The 23,745-nt window shown below is 45.6% G+C and overlaps 1 protein-coding gene across 1 annotated transcript in view; it reads left to right on the top strand.

The window, feature by feature from the left end:
* Window positions 1-22,069, top strand: part of LIMD1 (LIM domains containing 1) — an 86,838-nt gene extending 64,769 nt beyond the window's left edge. The window contains exons 3-8 of the mRNA XM_008071395.2: window positions 12,494-12,561; window positions 15,468-15,530; window positions 19,840-19,970; window positions 20,564-20,615; window positions 21,470-21,538; window positions 21,833-22,069. Coding sequence (XP_008069586.1) covers window positions 12,494-12,561; window positions 15,468-15,530; window positions 19,840-19,970; window positions 20,564-20,615; window positions 21,470-21,538; window positions 21,833-21,970 — 521 coding nt within the window. The 3' untranslated portion in view covers window positions 21,971-22,069. The remainder of the gene's footprint in view (window positions 1-12,493; window positions 12,562-15,467; window positions 15,531-19,839; window positions 19,971-20,563; window positions 20,616-21,469; window positions 21,539-21,832) is intronic.
* The last annotated feature ends 1,676 nt before the right edge of the window (window positions 22,070-23,745 follow it).

Raw genomic sequence — 23,745 nt, 5'->3', positions numbered from 1 at the left:
GCTGATCTTGAACCTGCAGGCTCAGGCAATCCACTCGCCTCGGCCTCCCAAAGTGCTGGGATTACAGGCTGAGCCACTAAGCCCAGCTTTTGTTTTTTGAGTTGGAGTCTCACTATGTTGCCCTGGCTGGAGCGCAGTGGCATGCTCACGGCCACCACAGCCTCGACCTGCTGAGCTCAGGTGATCCTTTCGCTCCAGCCTTTGAAGTAGCTGGAACTACAGGCACGCGCTACTATGCCCAGCTAATTCTTTTGATTTATTGTAGATATGAGGGCTCACCAAGTTTCCCAGGCTGGTCTTGAACCCCTGAGCTCAGGCAATCCTCTGCTTCAGCCTCCCAAAGTGCTGGGATTTCGGGCTTGAGCCGCCGCACCCATCCCTGGGTTCCCCTCTGATCCTAGTTTTATCCCCACCACCACACTCTCTCCCAAGGAATCCTACAGGGTTAGGTGATGGCCAGGGTTGTACTTCTGGGAAGTGACAAAGGCAAGACTGTTCCTCACACCTGAGTGCTTTTCTACTTTGTACCTTTCTGCGTTATTCCTTAGCTTACTGAGGCTGAGTGAGCCCACAAAATCCAAGTTGGATCTCTGTTTCATTTGGGCCAAACCAGTTTGGTTGCTTTGTTATTAGCAATGCCTTTTTTTTTTATTTTTTTTTTGAGTCAGGGTCTCACTCTGATGCCCTAGCTGGAGTGCAGTGGCACCATCACAGATCACTGCAGTCCTGACCTCCTGGGCTCAGGTGATTCTTCAGCTTCTGCCTCCCAAGTAGCTGGGAATATAGGTGTGCACTACTACTCCCGGTTAATTTTTAAGTTTTTTTGTAGAGGCAAGATCTGGCTATGTTTCCTAAGCTGATCTTGAACCCCTGGGCTCAGCCATCCTCCCGCCTTGACTTCCTAAATTGCTGGGATTACAGGTATGCGCCACTGTGCCTGGCCAGCAATACCTTTTAAGAGTTAATTTAGAGGCATAGCAGCTCAAGCCTGTAATCCGAGAATTTTGGAAGGCTGAGGTGAGAGGATTGCCTGAGCCCACAGGTTTGAGACCAGCCTGGGCAACTTGGTAAGACCTAATCTCTACAACAAATAAAAAAGTTAGCTGGGCATGGTGGTGCACGCCTACTTGGAAGGCTGAGTTGGAAGGGTAACCTGAGCCCAGCAGGTCGATGCTGGGTTGTCCGTGAGTGTGCCACTGCACTCCAACCTGGGCAATGGAGTGAGACTCCAATTAAAAAAAAAATAAAAAAGAGTTAACCTATTCTGGCAAAGCTGTTTGAAGAAATAGATCAGATAGAATTTTGTGTGATCATGTAAATTTCTAAAGCTGCCCCAGTCACAATTGGCTGTCAAGGACTTGAGGTATACTTGTTCATGTGCTAGAGTGGAATTTGTAATGTTATTTTAATTAATTTATATTTTTGTATAAATAGCCACATGTGGCAGGTAGCCACTGTGGATGGCACAGGTACAAGTTACTAATTGGGACAGTACAATAAAAACAATCTAAATGATTGCTAATTTTTACTTTCTTTTCTTGGGAAGTTTTCTCATTGTCAAGAAAAATGTTTTTTTTTTTTTCAGGGAGGTATCTTGGAACTGAAATTTGTGGTAGTTACCATTAAGAACCAGTTACAATTAAGAATGAGTTACAATTAAGAACCAATTACTTTTGCAGGATAGGTTATAACTCATTTCTATTTTAGAGGGAAGGGAGAATGGTGAATGTTATTGCAAATTTAGTTTTGTCAGATGACATGGCTAGCTTCTCTTTGTGACATATGTAACTACTGTTTCCTTTGTTAAACTGCACTGGCTCTACCAGGTGCTTTTTTCTTTTTACTACGGAAGATGCCCTGAAGGCAAATATAAGATAGTCATTCACTGCATCCATAGGAAATATCTTTTGAGTTTGGATTCTCTATGAGTCTGCACGTTTATTAGTCAGTACCTCCTAAACTACTGATGAAATAGGAACATAAAGACAACTTTGACCACTATATTCCAAAACTGTAAAAACTATTTATTTAGTCAGTGTTTTTTTTTGTTTTTTTTTTTTGAGTTGGAGTCTCACTCAGTCGCCCAGACTGGAGTGCAGTGGCCGCTCCCGGCCACCGCAGCCTAGACCTGCTGGGCTCCGGCGATCCTTCCGCCTCAGCCTTCCAAGTATCTGGAACTACAGGCGCGTACTACCACGCCCGGCTAATTTTTGATTTATTGTAGAGATGAGGTCTCGCCAAGTTGCCCAGGTGGGTCTTGAACCCACGGGCTCAGGCAATCCACTCACCTCAGCCTCCCAAAGCGCTGGGATTACAGGCTGAGCCACCAAGCCTGGCTTAGTCAATGTTTAGTGTGACTATACACCTACCTATTTCCTGGTGAGGGGAGTTCCTCCACTGGAAGCAGAGTCCTGAAACTAGAATTTGGAAAAGGTAACACTGACATTCCCATCATTTTTATGTTTGGTGCTGATTGCCCAGGACTGGCCTAGGTCTTAGCACTTTTGACCATGATGAGTTGTATCAAGTGGAAATGCAGGTTCAGACAGGCCTGAGTTATCGTCTCACTCAGTGGTTCTCAGTGTGGTCGCTGGAATAGCACCATCCACATCACTTGGGAACTTACTAGAAATGCAAATTCTTAGGCCCCTTTCCAGACCTTCTAAATCAAACACTCTGGGGAGGGGGCTCAGAAATCTGCTTTAATAAACCTACCAGGTGATTCTAAAGCATGGTAAAGATTTGGGAACCCCTGGCCTGACTCTTTGGTGTTCACCCTTGGCCCTTCCGTGTTGTTCTCTGTGTGTACCACAGCCACAGCTGGCTCCTTGGTGTCATGCCTCTGAGTATGTGCTGCTTTAGGAAGTGAGTGAGGATGGTGGTATTTGTCTCCCCTCAAGCCAGCAGAGTGGGGTTAAATGGGGAATGCCAAGAAGTCCATCTTCTTCCTGGCCATGGGCTGAATGTTTATGTCCTCCCCAGATTCTTAGGTTGAAACCCTAATCCCAACGTTATGATATTTGGAGGTGGGGCCTTTGGGGATACTTGGAGATCATGAGGGTGGAACCTTCATGAATGGAATTAGTGCCCTTAGAAGCCGAGCCCAGAGATGCTAGTTAGTTCTCTTTCCACCATGTGAGGACACAGCAAGACAGCCAAATCTTGAAGAGGTCTCCCGCCAGGAACCTGACCCTGCTGGCACCCTGATCTTGGACTTCACCGCCAGAGCTGTGTTTATTGTTTAAGCCACCCCATTTATAATATTTTGTTCTAGCAGTTTAAGCTGGCTAAGATCTTCCCCTTAGCCTGAGAGATATTCTTTTCGGAACAGAGAGTGAGAAAGACAGCACAGTGTGGTGGAATGAGTATTGACTTTGCATCAGAAAGACCTGGGTTCGAGTTCCAACTCTTCAGATAGTTACTTTTATCTACATAGGTAAGTTTGATTGACCTGTTTAGCTTTTGTTTCTTCATCGTCAAGAGAACAATTCAGTGAAACTCCATCACGATGCCGTAAGTGAGGTTCAGCTGCCTAAAGTGCAGGACATGTTACTGCAAGATTAATGAAATGACCCAAGCCTGCCTCCACGACTGGCCTGCTTGGTCAGCTACTGTCTGTGCTACTGTCTGTCCTGGTCATGGACATGATTTGGCACCATCTAGTGGCAGTTGGGTGTTCTAGTTTAAATGTCACTGAGGATTCTGGATCCGGCACTTGATTGGAACTTTCAGGACAGTGCAGTGATTCCAGGTATTTCCAAGGTAGCTGGCATCTGTTTCATTGGCTGGATCTGGAGTGCTTCAGTCTGGAGAATACCTTCTCTCAGCCTCCCTGCGCCTCAGGATCAGGTTGCCCCCTTTTCCTGCCTGGCCTCACCCTCTCTTCAGTGTCTTCCTTTCTTCAAAGAACATAGAAATGTTAGCCTGTGTATAGGGGGCGGATGGAAACCACTTATCAATCAATTAGATCCAGATGTATGTCATCACAAGGAAATTTTACAGAAATGCCCATGGCACTTAAGTGAGATATGATGTAAGTAAAGTGCCCAGAATAATAACACACTTTAAAAAAATGAAAATTCTCTTCTCCATTCCCTGGTAGGAAGAAAGAAACTGGATTCTGTATATAGGTGTGCATTCTACATGCATTCAGCACTGCTGGGCAGCCTCCCAGTGCAATGGAACGGACATAGAATCCAGAGTCAGGCAAACCTGGGTTCCCATCCTGCCCACGTACCTACCTGTGTGAACCTCACTGAGCCTTGGTTTACCATTGAGGAAGTAAAGGCGATGACGTTTAACTCATAAGGATCATGTTTTCATGAAGAGAAAAGGAAACTCAGAATGTCATGAGTGATCCTGGGGTGTGACTTTGATTGCTTCCCAAGAATAATCAATTCTTGTATCCTTATGCTGCTCCATGTTATTGACATGGGTTGTGTTTTATTTCTTTGATTAATAATAAAAAATATATCTATTTATTAAATAGAGACACTAGGTCTCACTATGTTGTCCAAGCTGTTTTTGAACTTCTAGGCTCAAGTAATCCTCCTGCCTTGGCCTCCCAAAGTGCTGGGATTACAGGTGTGAGCCACTATGCCTGGCCAGTTGTGTGTGTGTATGTTTTTTTTTTTTCCCCTGAAGAAACCTTTCCATGCTCATCGAAACCTAGAGTAGGTGATGACTTTGAGTAAGGAAGTGACTTCATGAGGTTCTTCGTAAAAGGCCTGTGGCATTGCAGGGAGAGAAAGGGGTTGCTGATGATGCAAAAACATGCGTGGTAGGGTTTTAAAGCATTAAAAAACATATGGACGCGCTAAACATAGTACCTGAAACATAGAAGACAATCAACAGATGTCAGTTTTTTTCTCCCACTATGACAAAATACAAACAAGTACATTTGAATGTGGTGTCATGTTCAAAACCCAGATGGTCTTTCAAAACTGAAGTGAAAATTGAAGTTTGAGTCTTTCAGAGCAGACTAAGCTCCACCTTCTTGGGTCTGTGAGGCATTTCCAGTTTTTTTTTTTTTTATTTTGGAATAAAGGGAAAATCAGATGTCGCTTCCAAGCCCCTCTCCTGGCCTCTGGTGCCTGGACACAGGACTTCTCAGCTGTGGGGGAAGACAGCAGGAGGATTTGTCTAGCCACCTAGGCAATTTAGAAATGATGATCAGAGGAACTGCTGCCCATTGTTAAGTGTTTGCATAAGTATAGGAGAATATAAAGAAACAAACCAACCACCCCCACACCATGCAGATACTATATAGGTTCCTTCTGAGACATTGTTATTTGTGGGTAGATTTCCTTTCCAGTCTTTTTCTTTGAATTTCTTCTTTACATAGTTGAGATACACAGTTTTTTGTTTTTTTTTTTGAGTTGGAGTCTTCACTCTGTGACCCCGACTAGAGTGCAGTGGTACACTCCTGGGCACCGCAGCCTCGACCTGCTGGGCTCTGGCGATCCTTCCACCTCAGTCTTCCAAGTAGCCAGAACTACAGGCGTGTGCTGCCATGCCTGGCTAATTTTTGACTTCTTGTAGAGATGAGGTCTCACCAAGTGGTCTGTGCCGGTCTCGACCCCATGGGCTCAGGCAGTCTACTCGGCCTCCCAAAGTGCTAGGATTACAGGGTGAGCCACTGAGTCCGGCTGAGATATATAGTTTTAAAATTTTGCTTTTTTTCTAGATAGGACCAGCCTGGGCAACAAAGTGAGACTAATCTCTACACACACACACACACACAAGCCACTTATGGTGGTGTGTACCTGATATCTCACTTTGGTATCTCACTTTGTCGCCCAGGCTGGAGTGCAGTAGCAGGCTCATGGCCACTGTAGCCTCGACCTGCTGGGCTCAGGTGATCCTTCTGCCTCAGCCTTCCAAGTTTCTGGAACTACGGGTACGTGCCACCATGCCCGGCTAATTTTTTGATTTATTGTAGAGATGAGGTCTTGCCAAGTTGCCCAGGCTGGTCTCGAACCCATGGGCTCAGACAGTCTTCTCACCTCCTCCTCCCAAAGTGCTGGGATTATAAGCATGAGCCATTGTGCCACGCCCAGCCTAGATTTCATCATTTAGATGCACTCTGTTTTATGTAATCATTTCTCTAAGGCTGCCAATTTGGATCTAAGTAAATGTTTATTCACATTTTTTATTCTTTCCCAAAGCTAAGTTCAATAACTCCACTGAATCAGAGGTAAACATTTTTTTTGAGTTGGAGTCTCACTCTGTCACCCAGACTGGAGTGCAGTGGCCGCTCCCGGCCACCGCAGCCTCGATCTGTTGGGCTCCGGCGATCCTTCCGCCTCAGCCTTCCGAGTAGCCGGAATTACAGGCATGCGCTACCACGCCCGGCTGATTTTTTGATTTATTGTAGAGATGAGATCTCACCAAGTTGCCCAGGTGAGTCTCGAACCTGCGGGCTCAGGCAGTCCACTCCCCTCAGCCTCCCAAAGCACGGGATTACAGGCTGAGCCACTGAGCCCGGCTAGAGGTAAACATTTTAATGTTCCCTCCAGGGAGAGTATGTCCTATTACAGTAGCTTATGAAAACATGCAGGTGACAACAGTCCCAAGCCCTTAGAAATCTTTGTTGATTTCACAGGTGAAAAAGCTCCTGCCCTTTGTTTCTTAGAATACTAGGGTGTTCAGTGCTTTTGCACATTTAATAATCTTCCTCTATGATTTTTAACTAGAGGTGATCTTTCCTCTGCTAAAACAAAAAATTTGTTTAGCTTGCTAACCTCATTCCTGGAAGCAGAGTCCTGCAGTTCTCCATCCATTGGCCGGATCAAGCGTTGGCTCTCCAGGACGTCCTGCTCCGTTTCCTGGCGACCTCCTCGCTCCCTCTAGTGGCTGCATTCGGAACTTCAGCCTCCCCTCCTCTTCAAAAATGGGTTTATCCTGTGGGAAATCCCTGCGGGGAGCCCATCCATGGACTGACTTGGACTTTGGGATCAGACGCCTTGTGACTCGTTTTGCTTTCTGGCGGAACGGCTCCTTTTAGTTGGGCTGCCTGTGTCCTTGCCTTGTCACTTTGCTTCTGGGGAGGGACTGAGGGCAGCAGCTCAGCTCTCACCCAGGTAGGTGTCTAATGGAGGCAAAAGATGGAAAGGATACCCGTGTTAGTCCCATTTTCTTTTCTAAAATCTTGAGTCCTCTGGAATCCTTTTATAGAGAGGAAAGTTTCAGTAAAATAATTAAATTTTTTTTATGGCTGTCAAGGGGTAGGGGGAGGTTCCTGAACTCATTTACTTGTAGACAATCATTCTTGTTACCCTAGCTTAGCAGAGTTGGGAAACACTTGGGAAGGTTCAAGGTGGAACCTTCTAGGAGAGAGTTGGCAATTGTAACTGAGGGGAGAACAGGAGAGCAGCTCTGGAGAGCTAAAGAGTTGTGACCGTCTACATGGCCCTCATTGCTCCTCCCAGATTCTTCTCACTTCATTAAAACTTGTTTCAAACCTCACCTTCACACAAGTTTCTTGTATAGCAAATCCTCATCTGTACCCCATGACTCTAAACTAAAATACACATTTTAGTGAGACTCTGACTCAAAAAGTAAAAAAAAAATCACCTGTTTCTTATACTCAAAGATAATGATTGTTAAAATTTGGCATACATCTTACATGTATGAATGTGCACATAATTTTGCAATCATATGTGTATGTATATCTATAACGGTAACATATATGCATACTTGTATGCCCCCTTTAAAAGTATTTAAAATATTTTTGCATGTCATTAAATCTTTTGGGGAAAATAACCCCTTGTTATGGCTGTCTAGTATTCCAACATGTATATGTGTCAGCATTTATTTCATAGAAATTAGATATTTGGCTGATGCTCCTTTTTGGTAAGCTGTTATAAATAATGCTGAAATCAATTGTCTTTAAACAGTCTAACTTTGATGATTTCCCTAGGATAAGTTCCTGAAGTAAAATTTCTAGGGGGAAAAAAATCTTAAGTTTCCAAATTCTGTTGACATTTAATACCAAATTTCTCTCCTAAAAGCTTGTTCCAGTTTCTTCTGTCTCTTGCAGAGTGTGAACAAGTGTCTGTGACGTTACCAACACTGGGTATTATCTTTCTTTTTAACCTTTGCTAGTCTGGTCAGTAAAGCATAGTGTGTTATTTTCTTTCTTTCTTTTTTTTTTGAGTCGGAGTCTCACTCTGTCGCCCAGACTGGAGTGCAGTGGCCGCTCCTGGCCACCGCAGCCTCGACCTGCTGGGCTCCAGCGATCCTTCCGCTCAGCCTTCCAAGTAGCCGGAACTACAGACGCGCGCAACCACGCCCGGCTAATTTTTTGATTTATTGTAGAAATGCGGTCTCGGCAAGTTGCCCAGGCGGGTCTTGAACCCACAGGCCCAGGCAGTCCACTCACCTCGGCTTCCCAAAGGCACGGGATTACAGGCTGAGCCACTGAGCCCGGCTTGCAGTCTTTTTTAATCATGAGAAAAGTGAAATATTTTCTTTTATAGCTACTGATCTTTCATACTTTCTTTGCCCATTTTTTATAGAGGGTGGTTGGTTATTTGCATCTAAGACTTAAGTCCCTTTCTGTCTTATGGTGCAGTTCACTCCACTTTTTGTCATTGTCTTTTGGTTTATAGTGTTTCACCTCAAGGCAGGTGTGTGTGTGTATTTTGTTTTTTATTTTTTTGAGTAGGAGTCTTACTCTGTCACCCAGATTGTAGGGCAGTGGCATGCTCATGGCCACTGCAGCCTCGACCTGCTGGATTCAGGTGATCCTTCCACCTTGGTCTTCCAAGTAGCTGGAAGCACCGATGCATGCCACTACACCTGGCTAATTTTTTGATTTATTGTAGAGATGAGGTCTCACCAAATTGCCCAGGCTGGTCTTGAACCCCTGGACTCAGGCAATTCTCTCGCCTCTGCCTCCCAAAGTGTTGGGATTGCAAATGTGAGCCACCACGCCCAGCTTGTGTATATTTTAAAAACTACTGGAAAATGAATGCACAACATTTATACATTGTAATTTTGGTTGTTTGTTTTTTTTTGATAAAGAAAATGAAATATTATAGATAAATTGGAGACACTTGGTTCCCCTTCCCAACTTCTCCCTTCCTTCCCTAGGGCAGCTGTTATTATGGATTGAGTGTGGCTCCTTCTCTCAGTTTTTCTACCATTACCACATGCAACTATTGTTAAAAGTCATATGGTACGAGAGAGAGAGAGAGAGAGAGAGAGCGAGAATGTGTGTATGTGTGCGCACACAAACATAAATCTATATTCATGTGTCTTTGGGCAGTTTGCCTTATTTGCCCACCAGCATGTTTAGTTCAGTCAATAATGATCTGGATAGATTTAGTCTTTTCATTGTGACTGCTGTTAGTATAATATTCACTGAACATAACTCCAGTTTCTTCCTCAGTTTGTTTATTAATTCATCTGTGTTGATGAACACTGAAGATGCTTCTAGTTTTTCTGTAAGCAGTGTTGCTGTAAATATCTGTACCTATGCCTCCTGGGGCACATTTGGGAGATCTCAAAGAGCAGCCTTAGGGCCGCGTTGTGGGCTATGTGATTTTCAGTTCTCCTGGTTCTTGGCAAATTGTTCCTAAGTGATCATCCCAATTGACACCCTCCCAAGACATATTGTTACCAGACTTAGTAATTTTTGCCAATCTAGAATCTCATTGTGGTTTTAATTTGCATATCCGGTTTGTTGGTGAGATTGAACATCTTTTTATAATATTATAGAGATCAGCTTATTGTTATTATTTTTTGAGTTGGAGTCTTAATCCGTCCAGGCTGGAGTGCAGTGGCATGCTTATGGTCCTCGCAGCCTTGACCGGCTGGACTCACACAATCCTTCCACTTCAGCCTTCCAAGTAGCTGGAACTACAGGCGCACGCCACCATGCCTGGCTAATTTTTTTGATTTTTTTTTGTAGAGACGTGGTCTCGCCAAGTTGCCCAGGCTGGTCTCGAACCCCTGGGCTCAAATCCTCTTGCTTCAGCCTCCCAAAGTGCAGGGATTACAGGCATGAGCCAGTGCGCCTGGCAATAGTAGGTTATTATTAATCCTGCTGATTGCCCAGGGTTTAACAGGTCTCGTATGCACTTTTCCTTCCTATCCTTGGCTCATTTTCCCCATTGGATCCCATATCTTTTTCTTACTGATTTGTTGGTGTTCTTTGTATATTTTAGATCCTAACACTGTTTGTGACTGCTGTAGTCATCTTCTGACCCATGGCTTGTTTTTCCTTTATTCTTCAACTCAGCCTTTCTTTTTTTTTTTCTTTTTGAGTCAGGGTCTCAGGCTGGAGGTCAGTGGCAGCATCACAGCTCCTGGCAGCCCCGATCTCCTGGACTGAAGTGATCCTTCTGCCTCAGTCTGCCAAGTACCTGGGACTCCAGGCATGCGCCACCACACCCGGCTACTTTTTCTATTTTTTGTAGATACAGGGTCTCACTATGTTACCTAAGCTGGTCTCACACTCCTGAGCTCAAGCGATCCTTTTGTCTTGGCTTCCGCAAGTGCTGGGATTACAGGCATGAGCCACCACTTCTAGCCTCAACTCAACATTGACTGCGCTTCCTAAGACCATTGCCAAGCCTTCCCAGTTATGAAGCTGACTTGAAATTACAGTTAAATCCTTGAGGAATACAGCATATACACAGTGTTAAGATGTTCTAGAAGAACCAGCAGGAGGGTTGGGGGAAACACTGTTGTAACACTAGGTCTGGTGGCAACAAATACCACAGGAAAGAAGGGTCTGACCAGACCTGAAGGAGGGCAGGTCCTTCCAGGTAAGTGAGGTTACAGAGGCTTAAGTAGACAGATAACCAAGAGTTTCCCTCTCCTTCCCCAGCCATCGCCTACTGGCTCTTGAACACCACAGTTCACGTCTGCAGCCATGCTTCCCTGTGGCCAGGAATGCTGGCCGGCCTCATCTGTCTCCTCTGCCTCAGGTCCCTCTACCGCATCCTAGGGCACCATCTGCCACCTCCTCTACCTCCCCCTCTCTGCCACCTGCTGAGTAGTCTTGGCTTTTTAACAGTTTAATCTTTTCAACTTTGCTTATTTTTTTGTTGTTGTTGGACAGAAGTTCAAATTTTGGGTGTCTGTTGATCAGTCTTTGTGTTTATAAGGTGTGCTCTTTATATCTTACTTAGGAAAATCTTTTCTATACCAAAGTCAGATTTTCTTTCTTTCTTTTTTTTTTTTTGAGTTGGGGTCTTACTCTGTCACCCAGACTGGAGTGCAATGGCCGCTCCCGGCCACCGCAGCCTCGACCTGCTGGGCTCCGGTGATCCTTCCGCCTCAGCCTTCCAAGTAGCTGGAACTACAGGTGCACACTACCACACCTGGCTAAGTTTTTGATTTATTGCAGAGATGAGGTCTCACCAAGTTGCCCAGGCGGGTCTCGAACCCGTGGGCTCAGGCAATCCACTCACCTCAGCCTCCCAAAGCGCAGGATTACAGGCTGAGCCACCGAGCCCGGCCAGATTTTATTTCTTTATAGTAAAAACATAAATAAAATATAACATAAAATAGAAAATGTAAAAGGCTGCAGCTTCTTATATTAGTTTTTACTTTTCATACTTAGGCTTTCATCTACCTGGAGATTTTCGTTTTTGTAGTAAAATTTATTTTCTTTTTTCCCCCTGGCCTTTTCTCTGCCCTGATACTTTCAGGGTCCTCTCTGAGCCTAGGGGTCATTTTCATCCCCCTTGGGCCGCTTTGCCTCTGGGTGTCACCAGGCAAGGGCAGTCAGCGTCCAGGGGATTTCTCTGTGGGTCTGTGACATTGGTGATACCACTTCCATCTGGTGGACCCTGGCCCCAGTGGGCTTGGTTTCACTTTTTGCTGAGAATTCACTGAGTTTCTGAAACTTCCATGGAGTCTGTTGAGCGTGTTTTGAGCCTGGCACAAGACACGTTCTCAGCTCTGTGGATACTGCTGAGTGGCGAATCCAGGGATGCCCGAAAGATGCCCCTGCTCATCTTGAGCAGGCAGCCCAGTGTGTGTCCTCATAAGAGATGAGTAAGATCGATAAAGTATGTTTTTCTTGTCAATATCTTAGCCTCATGGAAATTAAGGTGCATCTAGGGAGTTGGGGTGCTTTGGATTGCTCCCACCCCCACCTGTTCCATTTAGATGAAGAGAATACAAAAAACATTTTCCTTCCAACAATGTGTGTCTCCTGTAGTTCAGGTGAAAAAAGTTATGAAAATAATAGATAACCAGTTAACAGGACTCCCTTGGCAGGCTGTCACAAGCGTCACCTAGACCCATGTCAAAAATGACTGTCCCAAATGTCTCAACCTGCCCATCACTGAGGGCCACTCACCAGGGCACATGTCCTCGGTCATGGCTTTTTTTTTTTTTTTTGGTAATGGAAAACTGTTATTGACAGTTGGCATTTTTTGTGTGTTTATTTCTGATTAAAGATTTTGCCATTCTTTTGCTCTTTTTTTGATACTAACATTTTTCTTTTTAACCTGCCTTTGTGTTTTTTCCTTAGGCCGGAAGCTGAGAGGAAAAGCCTTTTATTTTGTCAACGGCAAAGTGTTTTGTGAGGAAGACTTCCTGGTGAGTATGTCACCTAAGCCATACCGCCCCCCAGCCATCTGGCTGACCAGAATCAGAGGACAGGGGCCTGGAGGGATCCAAGTCAGCACGTAGGAAGGATGCATGGCTGGAGAGAGGGCTTTCTCTCCACAAGTGCAGGGGGTTGGCCCATGTTCCTTAGGTAGATGACAGACTGTGCAGCTTCATGATTTGAAGAGATTATATAGGGTCACTCAGCCTGTCCTCTCGCCATTTTCCCCAGTTCTGCCTCCTTCACCATCTCTTAAACCTCTGGACTAGGACCTGGGGTCTCTTTTCTTCTCATTGTATCTGCTTTCCCTGGTCATCCAGCCTCTCCTGTGGATTGGAAGTCCTTCTATGTACCAGAGACTCCCAGATCTGAGCTCCCTGTCACACCTCTGAGGCCAGTTGTTGGCGTCTCACTGCCCACTGGACACATCCTCTGAACTGTCCCCTAGCCCCTCACACACCACTTGTCTGAAGCAGAAAACATCCCCTTACCTTTGGTCTCGCTCTCTGAGAACTGTATGCTGGGTTCATCGTCAACCCTGCCTTCTTCCCTGTCTTTCCCAGAATGCAGCCAGGCATCGAGCCTTGTGCCACCAGGTCCTCCAGGGCTCTGCTTGCCTTCACACCTTCAGCCTGGCTCAGGCCCAGCATCTGCAGGGTATAGAGCATGCTGGGAAGCTCTCCTGGGTTTGGGCCCTGACGGCCCTCCAGCTGCCTACACAGCCTCATAATTCCATACCTTCGCTTGTGCCGTTTCCCCTGCTTGCAGCATCTTGCCCCCTTTCTCTGTCCACATCACTCCGACGGCCTTCCTGTCCTCTCCTGCTCCCACAGTGGAGTGCCCATCCTCTGTGTTCCACCATGCCCCAGGCCTACCCTGGCAAGGCCATTAGTGCAGAGCGTTGTGTCTGCGAGTCTTTCTCCTCCACTGACTATAAGCTATTAGGGTGGAAAGAACACGCTTCTTTACCTTCACATCTGCAGATCCTAACATGCCAGGCACAGAGTGGGTGCTTGGTAAATGGTTGTTGGACTGACCCTGTGGTCTCCGGGATGAGGAACATGAGAGATGGGCTCAGGGCTGGCTTCTCTGTGGATGGATGCAGCCCTCCTCACCCCGCCTTCCCTGGGAGAAAAACTCTATATGGTTTTCACTGAAAGAGGTGATGCATTATGACTCTTGTTTGCCAGAAACAGAAAAGCAAACCCAAACTGGTTTAAGTAGAAAAGGAAATTATTCCAGCAATGTCTCTGAAAAATGACTGAAGAGTCATTTTTTTCCTCAGTTTTTGGCCCTGTCTCTCTCAGTGCTAGCTTCAGTCTCGGGTGCTGTCTGATAGCCAGATGTTGGCAAAACTCGAGTTTACATTCTCTCAGTTTCAAATCTGAGGGCCAAGAGTGCCAGTCCTTCTTTCAGAAGCCCCCACAAATGTCTGCTGGAGTCTCATTGAGTCTTTTTTATTTTTAAATTATTTTTATTTTTATTATTTTTTGAGTCGGAGTCTCACTCTGTCGCCGAGGCTGCAGGGCAGTGTCATGCTTGTGGCCACTGTAGCCTTGACCTGCTGGGCTCAGGTGATTCTTCCACTTCAGCCTTCCAAGTAGCTGGGACTACAGGCGTGTGTCACCACGCCTGCCTAATTTTTTGATTTATTGTAGAAATGAGCCTGGTCTTGAACCCATGGGCTCAGGCAGTCCTTTTACTTCGGCCTCCCAAAGTGCTGGGATTATAGGAGTGAGCCACCGTGCCTGGCTTCTCATTGGCTCTTAATGAGCTACATGCTCACCCCTGGAGAAAACCGTCTGTGTTGGAGGAATGCAAGACTGATGGACTGGGTCTGTCAGTGCCCTGCCTGGACTCCAGCATGGAGTCAGCCCACAGGAGCCCACAGGATTTCTGGGAACCCCAAGGTGTGGGTTTGGAGTCTGAATCTCAAATGAAGTTAGAGAACTGTTACCCAGAATGAGTTTTCTGCTGGGCAGCAGAAAACTCCATTACATGGTATAGAGTTGCAGAAAGTTTCCCTTGCTTTTTTTTCCTACCTTCCTTTCATTATGTTTTTTCCCATTAAATTGTGTTTGTAATACTTAAGCTTCTATTAGCTTCTAGTGTATAGTGTCCAGTATGTTTTCTAAAAATGCTCCTCATTTCTCTCAAGACTTTGGGGGTGTGTGTGTGTGTGTGTGTGTGTGTGTGTGTGTGTGTGTGTGTGTGTGTGTGCGCGCGCGCGCGCGCGAGTGTGTTTAGTAAGGTAAAGTAGATGTGTATCAAGTTTAATCTGAAGCTAACTATAAAAAGCATTGGCTTTTTAACCAGACCGACTTTCAATTCTGTCTTTACTCCTTATTGGCTTTGTTACCTTGAAAAGGTCATTTACCCTCTCTGAGCTTTCCTTTGCTTCCATTTGTGAATTCGGGATCATAAAATATACCTTGCAGAATTGTTTGAAGGATTAGAGTGATGGTCTTAAACTTGAGCATGGATCAGAATCCCCTGAAGGGCTCGTGAAGACACAGGTTGCCAGGGCCCCTGAGTTTCCAACTCAGTGGGTGTGGGGTGGGACCCAAGAATCTGCATTTCTTACAAGTGTCCAACGGATGCCAGGGAACTCCCTCTTGAGAACCATTGAGATAGAAATGAAAGCATTTCTGTGTAAGGTCTCTTACATAGAGCCTGGCAGACACAGTCGTTGTTAGGGCAAGTGATGTTCATATTTTCGATGGCTATTGTGGCAGAGCATATTCCATGACTCAGCACACAGCCGTGTTGTACTTGGGGTAATGACAGATTATGCACAGAGTGACACATCTTCCTGAGAATTCCTTACAGACCTCTTGACTGGTGGGGAAGTGGCTGATTCGTCTGGGTTTAACTTTCTTTTCTCTTTCCTCTGCAGTACTCTGGTTTCCAGCAGTCTGCTGACAGGTGTTTTCTTTGTGGACATCTGATCATGGATATGGTAAGTGGAGTCAGCTGAGCAAGATAACAGCATCTTGGGAGGAGGAGGCATTCAGAGAAAAAAAGAAATGAACAATTGAGAACAGTTTTCCCTGTCTTGATTTGTGGTTACTGCTGGTTTCATTAAAAGAAGTTCCTATACTGTGCAGATTATTTGCTCTAACAGAACCCACATTGTTGGCTTCTATTGGAATCAGCATCCTTAACTATCCAGATGGCACGATGTTGTGTTTCTGATAATCCCCTCTTCTCCTCTGGACTGTTTGGATCACACTGGCCTCTCTCTGACTTCTCTGTAATCCTTGCGGCAACCCCGAAGAGCTGTCAAATGTAACCTGTTTTCACTGCAGAAATTTCAGCTTCTTTGGCATCAAATGCATAAAGTCAGATGAACATAATTGTTCCCTGTCCATGTTCTGCCCAGCTCAAGCTATTCCTAAGATGAGTTTTTGGGGCCTGTCATTTAGTTCTGAGACAGCAGACCAAGGACCAAGTTTTATACAGTCCACTCTTTGCTTAGCTATAGGATCGCTGAGGTTATCTTGGGCCACAGTATCTTTATCTTTTCAGTAGGGACACTTTTCCTTAGGGAGTTAGGTTGTGGGGTTAATGAATACAGAGATCAAATTGTTTACCATCGGAAACCAGCCTTTAGGAATTTCTTTAATATGCTGGTCAAAGGAAATGATTAGATAACATACCTTTAGTTGGAAAGAGTTAACTCTCTCCAAGCTGACCTATTAATTTCATTCCAGCTAAGAGAATTGCTAATCAATGTCATTGTTTTTTTTTTCACTTTATACAGTAAAAGGTACAAATCTTAAGTGTACATGTACATGTACCCCTTGTAACCACCACCCAGAATAAGATGTAGACTTTTCCTGAACTCCAGAATGTTCCTTCTTGCCTCCTCTCACTGAAAAGGCAACCATTACTCCAACTTCTATTGCCACAGATTTATTTTGCTCGTTTTGGAACTGCATATAAATGATTATGAACTCTTTTTCTTACTCAGAAGGGTGTTTTTGAGATTCATCCATGTTGTGACCTACAGTGGTAGTTCAATGATTTGATTGCTAAGTAGAATTCCATTGTGTAGATATAGCAAAGTTCATTTCTTCATTCTCCTGTTGATGAAAATTTAGGTAGTTCCTAGCTTTTGGCTATTTATGCATGAAACTGCTGTGAACACGCTTGTGCATGTCTCTGATGGACATAAACACTAATTTCTGCTGGTTACATATGAATGAACATTTCTGAAACAACAGGGACCCAGAGCCCTCCCTATTCATGAAGAGTATCTGCTGTCATCTAGGCTTTGACAGACCACAGCAGAGCTCAGCCCTGTGAAAGTCATGTCCTTCTCCCTGGGGAACAAGGCCTCCAACTATTCCCTCAGGTAGAGTTAGGCAGAAACCACACATTCTTACTCCTGGTTTCCCAAGTACCTTCTATATTATTTAGATTTTTTCCCCCCACAGAAGTTTCCCTTTTTTTCAGTGTCCTTCTGACAAACCAATTGCGTATGAAGTCAGTATGGTCCAAATTTATGAGTATGATTAATACCCTATTCTTAGTTCTGGTTGTCCTGAGACTTTTTTGGGCCCCAGACTATGTGACATTTATTGCTGTGTGGCAAACCACCCCAAACCTTAACAGTTTAAAACAATAGTGATTTATTATTTCTCATTGTATTGTGGGTTAGGACTTAGGTCAGGGCTCAGCAGGGTGATTCTTCTGTTTGATGTGACATTGGCTGGAGTCACTTTGTTCAGCTGGTGGCACAGTTGAACTGAAATAGCCAAGATGACCTCTCGCCCTCCAGACCTGTCTCCTTGTGGCCTCTAATCATTCAGTAGTCTAGTTCAGACTTCCTCACAGCAAGAGAGAGGAGGCAGAAGCTGCCAGTCTTCTTAAGAAATCTTTGACATAGATGTGACAGAGCATTATTTCTTCATTATTCTGTAAATTAAAGAAAGTTGCAATGCCAGTCCTGATTCAAGGGAGGGGAAATGTTCTCTGTCTTTTCTTGTGAGGATCAGCCTGTATGTATAGGAAGGAAAGGAGTTGATTGTTAAAGATAATCTCTACCATATGGGATGAAAATTGAACCTGCAGTATTGCAGGTCTTCTCTAGGACTTAAAAACTTTCAGTGAATGTCTGTCTGGTAGTGACACCCAGTTTTAATGACAGAACCCTTAGCTGCTGCCAAGAATTTTAATAATGCACAAAGATTCCTTCAGATACCACTATTGGTTTGGTAGCAGAACCCAAACTGCCTGACTTTATATAAATTGTCTCTGTCTCTTTATTCATAGAGGGCTATGTTCTCGGCCTACAGGTTGGAACTGAGCATATTCCCACATAAAAGAAAGTATTGCAGCTAGGAAGAAGGCGGCAAAGTGGCAGCTTTTTCCAACATTACTTTAGGCAGAATGGGGGTTAAATTAATTTAAGGATCTCTTTCTGACAAGACAGCCTAGGCCTTGGGGGAGATGCATTCCAAAGTTCAGATTGCCAAATGGACTTTGGAAGCCCAGCCGGTTGCTCTTCCTACTTTGGCAGCTTGTTGCAGATTGAGAGAGGCCTCAAAGGGTGGTAAAACCAAGAGGGAATGAGGAAGCTGGCAAGCTGAGCCTTCAGAGGAAAGCTTGCAATCGCATAACACTCTCCTTTTGCCTCCTTGGCTGGAGAGTATTACCCGGGGAAGGAGCTAGAACAAAATACTTTTTTCCCACAGGCCTCACTATGTCCTGACAAGGCTCTCTAAATCCCACATCCCCTTTCTTCAGCCTATTCGAAGGCTTTTTATGTGGCCCCCACTGCCAGATGCTGATGATTGCTCTGCACGTTCTTTGCAGATGGGTGTCTTGGTGTGACCTCATTCATGTTGATTCTGTACTTCAGTTGTTTGTGCTAAGTTTCATGACACAGATAATGGCATGAACAGATTAGAGAAAAATCCAGACTCATTTTAACTTAAACCAATGATTCTTAAGCTTTAGCATGCATCAGAATCACTTTTCTAAAACACCAACTGCTGGGCCTCACTCTCAGAGTTTCTGATGCAGGAAGTCTGGGATGGGGCCCAAGAATGTGCATGGTTTTTTTTTTTTTTTTTTTGAGTCAGAGTCTCACTCTGTCTCTCAGTCTGGAGTACAGTGGCACACTCATGGCCACTGAGGCCTCAACCTGCTGGGCTCAGGCGATCCTTCCACCTCAGCCTTCCAAGTATCTGGAACCATGCCCAGGTAATTTTTTGTCTCCCCAGGTTACCCAGGCTGGTCTCGAACCCCTGGACTCAGGCATTTCTCTCACCTCCGCCTCCCAAAATGCTAGGATTACAGGCATGAGCCACTGCACCTGACAGAATGTGCATTTTTTTCTCTTTTGAGTTGGAGTTTCACTCCATTGCCCAGGTTGGAGTGCAGCGGCATGCTCATGGCCACCCAGCATCGACCTACATTTTTAACAAGTTCCCAGGTGATACTGATGCTGCAGGTTCAGGGACCACACTTTGAGAACCATTGACTTAATAGCAACAATATTTTATCTCACCTAACAAGAAGTTTGGAGGCTGGTGGTTCCATGGTGAGTTAATTCAGTTAACACTAAGGAGGTAGGTGGTTTTGGCTCTTCCAGGTATCACATCCAGATCCAAATCAAATGACACTGAGAGGAAAGTTTGTGAGACTTTCCCTTCATTGTGTTTAAAAACAGTAAGGAAGAGGCTTTGCTTGTTACACGTGAATTTGAGGTCCTCAGGTTGGGTCAGGGCTTCTAGATCATCATGTTCCAGGATGAAAACTGCACAGGAGGCCACCCAAGAGGCAGAAGTTAGGAGGGTTGTTTTGTTGCTGTTTTGGTGTTTTGTTTTTTCCTTAGTTCTGCCAAGGAATTTTATTTAATTTTTCTGTGTACTTGCTGCCTCCCAAATCTGGGATGGAATCTTTTGTGGCCCTGCTTTGCGTCATTTCTTGCTTCTCTGTGGTGGGCTTTGGCCCTGGGATTGGCCGGGCCCTGCCCTAGCATCTTATACATGAGCTTCCTGCTCTGGACGAGGGATGAGGGGTGGGAGAGGACCTTCTTCATTCCCTCCCAGCTCAGTGACCCTGTGAGAGATTACAGAAGGACTCCTGTTTGATCGCTTCCTGTTTATAGATCTGAATAGACTAGGCCTTCCCTCAGGGATGAGTGTGCTTCGTGTTGTGAGACTACTCTTATGACCCCTTTGCCTGATGTCTTTCTCTCCCATTCCATTATCTCTTCCTCGCCTATAATCCCTGCTGAGCCATGGCCTCTTCTCCAGATTTTGCAGGCCCTGGGGAAGTCCTACCACCCCGGTTGTTTCCGCTGTGTCATCTGCAACGAGTGTTTGGATGGAGTGCCCTTCACTGTAGATTCAGAGAACAAGATCTACTGTGTCCGAGATTACCACAAGTAAGAGGGGACAGGAGCAGACAGGACCCGCACATGTGGGCTGTGCTGGTCTCAGCAGAGTGAATGGTGGAAGTCTCCTGAACTGTGTTTGCTAGTTGCTTGTACCATTAGTCCACAGTCCAGCAAAGAATTAATGGTTTTAAGGGATGCAGCAGGGGGACCTTTGGAGGTCAACTCATGCCATGTGTAGACAGGAACTGGTTAAACAATCATGTTTAGTGGAAAAATAAAACACCTATACTATAATCGGCTTTTCCAAGCCCTGTGGCTGCAGCATTACCTAACTTGACAAGCCACCAATACACTCTAGCTTTGCCTGGGCCTGGGCATCATGAGAGTTGAAATCGACAAGTTAATGCTGTTGTTAGTAGAGTGAGAGGCAGCCAATGTCCTCATTGCAGCTGGGAAACAATCCTGAAGCAATACTAAAACATATCCCACAGTGAGCCTGGCTCCACTCTGCACCTGGGGGAGAGCCACGTGCCAGAGGTGTTTGGTAAGGCAGGCTCCAGGTACAAGTTTTAATCTGGCCTTGTTTTCCAAAACAACACAAATGTGCATTTTACTGTTGCTTTGTTTCTCCTCCCTCCCAGGGTGTTGGCCCCCAAGTGTGCAGCCTGTGGGCTTCCCATCCTTCCACCTGAGGTAAGATGCTTTTTCAAACATGCTCTCCTAGGACTTGAATAGCTCCCTGAGGACATTTACAAACTCAGTGTCATGTCCTTATATCTTTTAAGATAACCTTCTAAAAACTCAACCCTGAAATAAATAATGCCCTCACCCATTGTCAGTGCCCCATTTCCCCAGTCCAGTGCCCTTCTTGTACCTGGACACTGGTACAAGTTTGACCAGTGGTACAAGTTTGACCTAATCAGGTCAAACTCCTTTACTTGATAACAACTCTTAGATTAGCAGATGAGGAGAAAAGCTTGTCTTTTTTTTTCATTAAAAAAAATGTCAGGCCTGACGTTTTTACCTGTTACCCCAGCATTTTGAGAGGCTAAGGCAGGAGGATCACTTGGGCCAGGAGTTTGAGACCAGCCTGGGCAACATATCAAGACCCTGTTTCTACAAAAAATTAGCCAGGTGCAGTGGCGCATGTCTGTAGGCCCAGCTACTTAGGAGGCTGAGGTGGAGGATTGTGTAAACTCAGGAGTTTGAGGCTGTAGTGAGCTATAATCGTGCCACAGCACTCCAGCCTGGGTAACTAAGTGGGGCCCCGTCTCCAAAAACAAATAAACAAATAAATGTATATCCATATAGGTCCTTCTTTCCAGTGTTGACTCTGACATTCTAGAAGGTGGGACTACTATCCTTCCCACTGCCCCTCTCATCAGCTGAATCTTTTTCCCCCACAAGTGTCAGTATTAACCTACTGATTTATATTGTTCTGTCAAGGCCTCCTCCTTGTTACCCTGGAACTTCCTTTCCTCCCCACCCCACCCCACTGGGCCTCTAACTGGCCTCTTCTGTGTGTTCTTGCTTTTCTTTGGTTGCAGGGCTCAGATGAGACTATCCGTGTCGTGTCTATGGACAGAGACTACCATGTGGAGTGTTACCACTGTGAGGTAGGCCCTTCCCTACCCAACCCCCAGAGCCCATCTCAGCAGACCAAGAGAAAAGCATCCCGCACTGACTGAGGCACGAGATGGTCGGTACGATTCTGGTCTGTCTGCTCTCCAGAGCTGATGTAGAAAATGGGCAGGAGCTGTGTGTTTCTGCACTGGCATTTCCTGTCTCAAGTAGGAAACGCCAGTGCAGGAAACGCATAGCACCCTCTGCTGGTTGAGGGCTGTGGCCTTCATGTCAGTCTTGCAGTCTGTCTTGTTTTGCCTCTACTGAACATGTTTGCCTCCCCACAGGACTGTGGTCTGGAGCTCAACGATGAAGATGGTCACCGCTGCTATCCATTGGAGGACCACCTGTTCTGTCACTCCTGCCATGTCAAGAGACTGGAGAAAGGCCCCTCATCTGCAGCCCTTCACCAGCACCATTTCTAGCCAGAGCCACTGGCAGACCTCATAGCAGAGGATGAGGAGCCAGGGACATACCGATTACTTCTCGTGGTCACTGGGGTGGAAGTGGGGTTGAGGAAGAGGCTTGTGGGGGTGCCTTTCCTTTAATCGGGGAGGTGAACCCTACCTGCCTGGTATGTGTATTTTCCAAGTGCTTTTCTCAGTTAGCACACCTTCCTCAGGTGACTCAGGAAGACACTCCAGTATGTACCTGGCATATGACACGAGGTCGCATCAGTGCAACTAAACAAACCTTCCTGTCCCCTCTGGGAACATTTCACGCTTCAGAGGGAGAGGTTTGCATTGATTGTGTTTCACAGTATCCTCTGAAGAGACAGCTCAGCTCCAATACCGTCAATCCTTTCCCCTCCTTTAGGAAAATACCTGGACCCCTGCCACACATATACCCTGGCATGATTTAAAGCTTCTTTTTGCTATAGAGCTTCAGTTCTTCTGCAGAATGGCTGAAATTTTAATTGCATTATGTCAAGAAGGAAGCTCTAACATAGTGCTTTGTATACTAAAAAGAATTTGCTTTAGAAAACCAGAGCTGAGATTAGAAATGAGTGAGGCAGGACTTCCTCCTTGTACACTGACAGAATTCTGGGTGCCCCTGCAAATCCTCACTCCCTTGATGGCAGTTGGGCCCCAACAGAGATTTGTCCTGTTTAAGTAAAGCATGCTTTGGGAGAAGAACCTGGTGCAGGCACCAGGTTTTTTTTTTTTACCTGCCAGTTTGTGCTATTTTCCTCTGGAGCTCTCAAGAGTCTGCGACTTTGGAGCTGCTCCTGTAAGACAAGTCTCAGGAACCCAAGTGAGGACATCTCTTGTACTTGTTTTAGCTTATTTAACGATGGGCTTTTTGGAAGTCCTGCCCACATATTGAGAATTAGCTCCTTATAAACAAGGAGAGGTTTTGTGTGTGAGATCTCTTAAGCCAGCATGGGAGGGAGTGCCTCAGGATAAGTTATTATATTCATTTCATAGGTTTCTCTCTTGCCCAATTCTTGGCACAGGCATTATGTTTGAAGAAACCAGTATAAGGTACACTGCTTTAGTCTGTTTTTGTTTTTGTTTGTTTCCTTCCACTTTGAGTCTTCCACACACAAAAAATACCTCACAGAGCTTCACCAAATCACAGATCAAGGAGGAATTTGGTTGTCACACTGGACTCAGGTACCTTCTTTGGTATGTTAGAGGTCACTGGGGACACACAGTCCAGATTCCAGCTGGTCAGGGCAGTGTGATCTTAACTAAAGGTCAGCTGGCAATAGATCTGATTGAATTCCAACACTATTGCCTTATGCATGTCAGCAACCTGGCTCCCCAGTGTGGCAGGGGCTAAAGAAAAGCCACACGCTGGCACGATTTCAAGACCACCTCTGCATTGAAGAGGCAAAATTGGCCCTGTGAGTCACACTTCTGAGGCTGGAAGTCAATACCCTTTGGTATTTCAATTAGAAGATGCTGCAAAAAGAAAAACTGGCTACCATTTGCCTCCCCTCTTAGGCTGTGGGGAGGGCCCCCTGGCCTTACTGAGGGACAGTTGGGGCTGCCTCACCACTGCCGGCCAGGCTGGGGGCTTCTCCTCAGCCTGCACCCAAAGCAAGGGGACTGGGCGCTAGGTCAGCATGGCCCCTGGCATGTGTGAACTGGGGCTTTTCACTAGGCCCACCTCCACTTCTAGCCCCTGCTTCTACTCACTTGGTAGCCATTGCCTATAAGAAGCACAGAACCAGTGCTGTGGGTTGTCTTTTCCA

Source organism: Carlito syrichta, unplaced genomic scaffold (genome assembly GCF_000164805.1).
Source record: "Carlito syrichta isolate Samal-C Ts95f unplaced genomic scaffold, Tarsius_syrichta-2.0.1 Scaffold314306, whole genome shotgun sequence".
Lineage (NCBI taxonomy): Eukaryota > Metazoa > Chordata > Mammalia > Primates > Tarsiidae > Carlito > Carlito syrichta.
This window is presented reverse-complemented; position numbering and strand designations above follow the sequence as displayed.